Here is an 8,402-nt window from a genome sequence, read left to right as displayed (position 1 = left end):
GGAACTCGATTAATGCACGTGCAGGAGAAGACTTGCAAATAGTTGATTGCCCTGCAGTACCGTAAAAGTTGTAGAAAATGTGCGGATCTGAATTTTATTTATCGCCGGCGAGAGATCAGCCTGTTTTGTTCACTTTTGATCAAGTCTGAATTTGTGACTGTAACTTGAAGGCGAGCAATGCAGCATGTGACGCATCATAGATGATGACGATGCGTGGAAATTTTGAAATATTTCCATGCTTTGGTGTCCTTGATTGGGTAGATACAAATCCGTATCTACACCGTGACACAACTTGTCGTTACGACACACATTCATTGTAAAGTTAAAAAACGAATAAATTCCTGAGCTGCGCGAATAAACCGCCGTCAAGCCCACAGATCAAACCTGCCGTTTTCCACGAGCACCACCTCTGGGGCGCCGCCTACCAAGCCCGCATCGACAAGGAGATTGTCACAGCCGCCACCTCGCGCCACGCCAACGACCCCATCGCCGTCGACCCGCTCACCCGTCTCAACAAGCCCCCCGTCCCGCACCCACACCTCGCCCGCACGCCCGGCACCTCGCGCCCGATACGCGTCGGCTACCTCTCCCGAGACTTTTTCACACACTCGGTCAGCTACTTTGCAGACGCCCTGCTCACCCACTACGACCGAGACGCTTTCAGGTCTACGCCTACGCAAACGTCGCCCAACCCGACGCGAAGACCGCCCGTTTCCGCGCCCTTCGCTCGGATAGGTGGCGCAACATTTAGGGGCTTACCGCCTCCGCGGCCGCCGCCCTCATCGTAGAGGACCGCATCGACATCCTCGTCGAGCTGGCCGGCCACACGGCAAACAATCGCCTCGACATCATGGCCTTGCGCCTCTCCCCCGTCCAGGTCACTTGGATCGGCTACCCCAACACCACGGGCCTCCCCTCCATCCATTACTGCGTCACGGATGCCGTCGTGGGCCCGCCAGAAACGACACAGCAGTTTTCCGAAAAGCTGTGGAGTCTACCCCACGTCTTCCTGTGCTACACGGAGAGGGGGAGCGGCTGGTGGAGCGAATGATGTACTTCACTACCTATAGAGAGAGGCTTCGAGAGAGAAAGAGCACTACCGTAAGACTTGCGAAAAGTTTTATCTTAAATTAAAAACGGGCGTCGGAAAGGCAAAGAGAGTGTGAGTCGAGGACTGCCAAGACGCCGGGCCTGCTATACAAGTCATGACTGTTCCTTCGCTCTTGCTATGGCGTACGATAGTTTGACTCTATTCATGTCCTTACGTGTGCGGGACTGTAGAAGACGTCCTAGCATCACTTCGAATGCCATTCCCGGCGATCACGGAACTTCTCGTCTCGTGTGACTCCAGCGAGGAAAGACGCAGTCACCCTAAAACATGAAAAGAATCATGAAACATGAAACCATGGTGCGTGAAGTCTCTAATACTGTAGAGACTTTACGAACCATGATTTTCTGCAATTAAAATTGAAGTTGTGACGAAAACTCCTTACAGCAAGTGAAATCAGTCAGACTCCATGACCAAATTTCCTGAAATGTGACTGATTAGTGAAGTCCCTTCTGCAATACATTTCACATCCGTGTACAAAAAAACGGCGGGAGAACGAGTGTGTCTTCTGTTCACCGTCGAGCGCTTGGATGACGTTCCCTTCAGTGAGCACGAAGGTGTCGTCGGCGGAGGCGATCGGGACAGAAAGGGGGGGAAACGAGAGGGCGGCGATGGGAACGGCGGTGCACCGGGAGGGGCGAGCAGACACAACGACATAGGTAAAAGCGCTGTAGGGGGAGGAAAGGAGTTTGAATGAAAGAAGGCATGGCGAAGGGGGTGGATGGGGAGGATAACGGGATGAGGGGATGGGAATATGGAGGGCGGTGGTGTTGCACAGGGTATCAGTGTCTCAAAAATATACGAGATGCAGATCTCCCGGGCTTGTCTTCGCCGCGCGGGGTGGCATGCTTTTCCCGCCCCCTCTCTTCCCGTTGGGCGTCAGCGGCGGGGTCAGATCGCGTTGCACGATGGTCTGGCTCTGGCTGGCGTTCACGCTCCACCCCCTTTCCTCTTCGGCGTCGTGCGCTTCCACCGACACGGACCGCGACCGCGCCGACCGCCGCCGCGGCACCGTCCCCACCTCGCTCTCGTTCCCCGCCTCCTCGTCCTGCATCCGCGATTTGAGCATCCCGTCCGTGAACCGCCGAAACAACTGCTCCCCCGCCTCGCTCCCCCCTCAGCCCCGCCCCCCTCCGCTCCTGCACCTTGCTCAGCCGTGGCGACGCGCCGCACCCGTCTTGACAGACCCCAACAACTTTCCTTCCGCTTCTGTCCCACGCCGCGTTCGCGCTGTCGCCCGCGCCCGTCCGGGTTGCATTGCCACAGCGGCCTCACGCGCGTGCGGATATCTCCGCGTCCACCCCCTCCACCTGCGCGTCCTTGTCGTCCGCTCCGTCGGGCCCATAGTCCCCGCCGTCCACAATGTGTCCTGCTTCCGCGCACGCCAGCAAAACTATTTGTACGACACGATCTCGATCCCCCATCGTCTCGCCTTTTCAATATTCTCGCCTTGGTCGCCGTGCACACGTCCGCGATCAGATGACTCATCTTCCCCTTCGTCCTCCTTTCGCTATACCCCGCCCCGAGCCCCCTCGTCAGCCACGCGAGCACGTGAAACAATTTCATTTTAACAATCAATACTAGGTCTCTCAAGCAAATAGGAGATAATTGCGCTCTTTTTTTTGCCCTTGCTGCTATCGTTGAAGCCGGCTGAGAGACAGGAGAGAAGTGACACACCGCAGCTACTTGGACCCTTCTCCTACTTCTTTTCATTTTAGCGCTGCGGTCTTGCGTTGCTCTTGCATCATTTTCATACAGACCCGTGCATCTCGCACCATCTCTTCAACGAACGCCTCTCATTCCCATACGTATGCGCCATACCGTCTCTCTATATCTCAATATCCGGCTGGGGAAAGCGTCGATGGGTAACAGTGAAAAAGCCAAGCTCCTGCGCCCGCAGTACGGCACGAACGGGGCATACCGTGCTGTAAATTCGACGGACAGGCTGGCAAGCGAAAGCCCCAAGAAAGCACTACTGTACCCTGAAATCCCGCCCGAGAGGGGAAGAGACGGTGCAGGCAAATAGAACAACGACCGATGCGACTTTTCTGCCGAGAGCTAGAGGGAGGACCGTGCGTCCTGGCAAAACGTCCCATCCGTGAATGGAACCAGAGCACCACACAAGACTTTTACATGTAAAAAAACGAAACAGATTATCCCCACCACAGGTACTACCACGTACCGTACAATAGAAACGTCTGTGTCTGGCCGAGAGGATAAACTTTAAGGGAAGTAGAATATACACACCTAGACCACTAGCTTCATAATAGCCACCCAGCTGCCGGCCGCTGCAACAAAGACCCCGTGATTGTCGCCTATCTCCCACCACTTTACCGCACCCTCCAGCTGCGCCAAAACAGCCTCAGAGCCATCCTCTCGCTCATGCACAATTTTCCCCCTGCTCTCAAAAACCTTGAGCCTTTTGTGCCTATGTCCAGTGCGAGAGACGGCACGTAAGTTTTCTGCATTCAGAAATCTCTCCACGATATCTTGCCAGTCCTCCAACTTTCCGAGATGAACTGTAATCCCTTTCCCCACGTCCCAAACTCGTACGCTCCAGTCCCGGAATCCAAATACTGCACGTTTTCCATCACCACTCATCGCAACCCTCCGCACCCAATGCGTGTGTCCAGTTAATGCGTCGCCGATTTGCAGTCCTGTGTCCACGTCCCAAACTCGTACGCTCTTGTCCTGGCATCCAGATACTGCACGTTTTCCATCACCACTCATCGCAACGCTCTCTACCCGACCCGTGTGTCCAGTTAATGCGTGGCCGATTTGCAGTCCTGTGTCCACGTCCCAAACTCGTACGCTCTTGTCCCAGGATCCAGATACTGCACGTTTTCCATCACCACTCATCGCGACGCTCCGCACCAGACCCGTGTGTCCAGTTAATGCGTCGCCGATTTGCAGTCCTGTGTCCACGTCCCAAACTCGTACGCTCTTGTCCCAGGATCCAGATACTGCACGTTTTCCATCACCACTCATCGCAACGCTAACCACCCAATTCGTGTGTCCAGTTAGTGCGTCGCCGATTTGCAGTCCTGTGTCCACGTCCCAAACTCGTACGCTCATGTCCCGGGATCCAGATACTGCACGTTTTCCATCACCACTCATCGCAACGCTCTCTACCCAATCCGTGTGTCCAGTTAATGCGTGGCCGATTTGCAGTCCTGTGTCCACGTCCCAAACTCGTACGCTCATGTCCCAGGATCCAGATACTGCACGTTTTCCATCACCACTCATCGCAACGCTAGACACCCGCGATTCATGACCGCAGTCACTCCACAAAATTTTCTTTTCCGATACACTCCAGAACTGTAGTGTCCCATCATCATATCCGTTAACTGCATAGCGTTTGCTCATACTGACACAACCGCATGTTAATTCTCGGCTCCCCCTTCCAAAATCGTTGTCTAATTCAGTCATCTTCATTTCCTTGTCCGGAGACTGTGTGAAAACTATGATCCCGGTATAGCCCAGGTTCGAACAGTGTCCATACACGCCACCGGTTGAGTCCATGCCGACTTCGTCAACGATATTCGGAAGCACAATCTGCTCCACCAAACTTCCTCCCGCTCGCCCTACACATTCGTTCACAGGCCGCACCCATGGTCGTGGCGCGTGTTCCTCGATTTCCTCGAGTATCCTTCGCACGCTTCCTAATTGTGATGCCCTGTGCTTGATTCTTCCGTACAGTTGAAAGTAAATCCCTGCACTGCTTTCACCACAAAAAGGTACACTCAGTCGTGCAGCTCTCATCATCAATTCCATCGCATACACCGAATCTTCTTCTCCCGTATCCCTTAAAAGGCTCTCGCTTGCTCCCGTGTTCCTCAAAAAGCTATTTAGATCCTTTACAGCTTCCTCGTATTGCAACACACTTCCTCTCTGTATCACTGCCTTCACCCATCGCGCTCTCAAAAATAGATTCTTCAGCTCCTCCACATACCCGCCCTGTTTCAGAACGCGATATATATTCTCGAAAACATACTTCTCTCTTGCATCCTTGCTCTCTCTGCCCTCGCTCTCAGTCATAGCAAGCAGTCCCCCTCCCTGCCTGCATACATCTGCCAACTTCTTATACCAAACCGTTACACTTTCTTCCTTCTGCGCCTCCTGCACCGCAAAATCGTGCGTCAGATCATGCATCCGTACCCACCCACAATCCTTGTCGTAATGAAGGTCTACTAATCCAACCCTTTCCATCTGCTTCGCATACTTTTCAGCCGATTCATATTTCATTTCCCACAACTCTCTTACCAACGACAAAGGCATCCCGTCTTGCTTCTTCATAACACACAGACTCCGATGTATCTTTCGAAACGAAAACTGACCTAACCTCTCCGCATCGCTCCCCATGCCGGACTCCACAATCTCTAGTGACGCATGTAATGTCGCGTCTAACGACAACAAATACCCATCCCCTGGACTCTCACTAAGAATCGTGTTACAGCTCTTCATCTTCGAAAGGTATCCCTCCCACGCTTGTGACTTTTCTCCCTCCCATCTATCTCTCATGTACCTGACACCCGTCCCGGCTACGTTCAGAGCCAGCGGCAAACCAGCACACAATTTCAATATTTCCCTCACGGCCTCTTTGCACCTCGGATCATTCGCTTCCTCCGGGCTCGCCCCGCTCGCGAGCATGACCATGTGAACTGAATCGCTCCCTTCCCTTTCCCTCGGTTCGAAAGTCACTCGCTTACCCACCTGTTTCAGCTCTGAGTCCCTCGTGGAATACAGAAGTCTGCTCCTCTCTCGGCTGTCTCCTGCTGTGTCAGCGAGAATGGATAACTTCTGAAGGATACACGCATCTATACCATTCACGGCCCACACATCATCAATAATGAACAGAGATGCACGTGTGTTGAACCATGCTCGCATCTTGGTCAGTACCCTGCTCAACTCGCTTTGCTCTCGCATTTTCCCAGCCGCCTGGTTGCCACCAGACGCCTCTACGGCTATGCACAGTTGCTCAATCAGCCGCCCTACGTTGGCGTCTTTCCCCAAAGACATGAAGTATACTCCGCCTGAAAACCGAGCCTTGATGTCATCGTCGTGCGCAATCGCTCGAAGAGCGCATGTCTTCCCGACTCCGCCCTTCCCCGTTGCCGTCGCTCCTATATGTGTATTCCTATCGGTACTAAGCACGGCCTCCTTTAGCCGCGCCTCACACGTATTCGGTGATCCATCGATCCCCCGAGAATTCAGTTGCAAATATATTCCTTCGGGATTGTGCTCTGCGAGTATACAGGGCGTGAACACATCAAGCGTACATCGTGCGATGGACGTGATGGCAGCGTGGGTTTCAACTTGGCTTTTTGTATTCAAAACTTCTCCCGCTTCATCACTTGAGTCCTCATCACTTTTCTTTTTCACCCACAGAAATACTCGCTCCACAAGATTTGCCCTTGCATCATGGCCGAATGCATCTCCCGGCAGGTTTGTTGCCCTTTCGTCATTTTCAATCCCAGTGATACCTGCCAGCTCTTGTAGCTCCCTCTTCACCATATCTGTGCTCGCTTCGCGCTGTCGTTCGTCGCTAAAAAACTTCTCAACTTCAAAAATATTATTTCCTTCATCATCCCAGTACCGCTTGGGCTCCAACTCTCTGCATTCACGAATACTTAGTCTGTAAAACACCGGAATCAGTGTCGGTGGTCGCATCCCACTCCCTATCGCCTCACTTCGTCGGCGTAGGAAGCAACGCAGTTCCCTCATCGTCCACTTTCGAGCCGCAAAGTCGGGAGAAAGGATGAAAACACCGACCTTCGCAGACTCCATAGCCTTCGTCATTTCATCCCCTCCGCAGTCCCCGGGCTCCATCGAGATTTTGTCGAGGAAGCAATTTAAACCATGAGCTTGCAATTTCTCGAAAAGGGGACGTGCGATGTGTAGCTTGTCCGGGCCAGCATGGCTTATGAACACATCGGTAGAGTGCATCTTTCTCCGTTTTCTATGTGGTCCCGTCTCTTGCTGGTAGCTTTCCTGCATTTTTTCTGTGAATAGCTAAAGACAAGTTGGTGAGGTGCGGAGTGTGTTATGCGTGAGAACGGCACCGGCTGTTAGAAAAACAGGGATGCGAAGGTTGAAGGCCGCGTTCAGCGCGCGGCACTCTTGTCGTTGTCGACGAAAGCGGAAACAGTGGCGACAGTCGTGTGGATCAGTAGGATGAGCTGGTATGCTTTCGCTTGCTCCTTCGTGAATGAATGTTCGTGTGATTCCAGCCAGGAAAGACGCAATGTTGTGAGGTTGAAGGGGGAGGGCGGCGGTTTTCTCGGTGGTGAGGTCAGGTGGCGTGGTCGGTTCCTTCGAATGCCGCGCCCGTCACCTTCCACGCTTTTATTTCTGCGCTTCCTTCTAGAAGCATCCACGCGTCCGGCCCGGATCCCAGGCCGTCCGCGTGCGTTTCTCTAAAATTCATATAAAATCTCGGACTACAGTATAAAATCTCTCTACAGTAAAATGCAATTTTTCATAAAATTCTCTCACATGACCCCTTGCCAGCGCAGCCACATGGGGCACGTAAACATACTGGCCGCACTCTCTCTCGTGGCCGCCCTGGCCCCTGGCCCCTCGGGTCTTAGCTCTGTTGTAAATAAAGATGTAAGGTATATGATAAGGTACACATTAAGTTAAACAAACGGCATAAACCGGCATACACCGATGGTGTAAGTAAAGAGACGTTAAATTAAAACAAAGGATAGCTTACAGTTATAACGCCACTTACAGTAAATGTTTACGTCTCATGTAGACTTCGTTTATACGGATGAAAAAGTCCATTGAATAGCGAGGACACGTATGCGTACGTGTGACACGATGCGTACGCTGCGGCCCCTCCGTCGTCGTCGGCGGGCCGGAGGTATGACAAAACCAACGCTGTCTGCGAGTATGAAGGAGCTGCAACATCCCTGTGTCAGGGTATGCCTCTCTCTTTTCCCCGCCCGCCCTCCCTTCTCAAGGACCATGCCTCTCTCTTTTCTTGAAGTGCTGAAACCCGAATTTGTCTTCGGGAACTCAGGGCGATACACTGCCCTCCTTCCACCAGGACGACGACCGGGTGACCTCCTGCTTTACACTATCCGACGGGGTGCCCCTCCGAAGAGGGGAAAAGCACGACGGGGAGATGCGGCGAGAAGGCCCCCGGGACGCCCCGGGGAAGGCTGGCGGTGTGCAACCGTCCGGCGAGAGCGGCGGGGATCATTCATACCCCCATGGGCTATCATAACGTGATCAAAGCCACGTGTCAAGAGTGGCGGCGCAAGATTCCACGTGTAAGACCGACCTCGGG

The 8,402-nt window shown here is 53.3% G+C and overlaps 1 protein-coding gene; it reads right to left on the bottom strand.

The window, feature by feature from the left end:
* Positions 1 to 3,226: 3,226 nt before the first annotated feature.
* On the bottom strand, positions 3,227 to 7,105 carry CHC_T00008769001 (WD40-repeat containing). XM_005713742.1 is given in 2 exon segments: positions 3,227 to 3,355; positions 3,356 to 7,105. 1 exon segment carries the CDS (start codon positions 7,103 to 7,105, stop codon positions 3,356 to 3,358), a length of 3,750 nt encoding a protein of 1,249 aa, XP_005713799.1. The 3' UTR covers positions 3,227 to 3,355.
* Positions 7,106 to 8,402: the final 1,297 nt, after the last annotated feature.

This window comes from Chondrus crispus, genomic scaffold (genome assembly GCF_000350225.1).
Source record: "Chondrus crispus Stackhouse genomic scaffold, scaffold_14, whole genome shotgun sequence".
NCBI lineage: Eukaryota > Rhodophyta > Florideophyceae > Gigartinales > Gigartinaceae > Chondrus > Chondrus crispus.
This window is presented reverse-complemented; position numbering and strand designations above follow the sequence as displayed.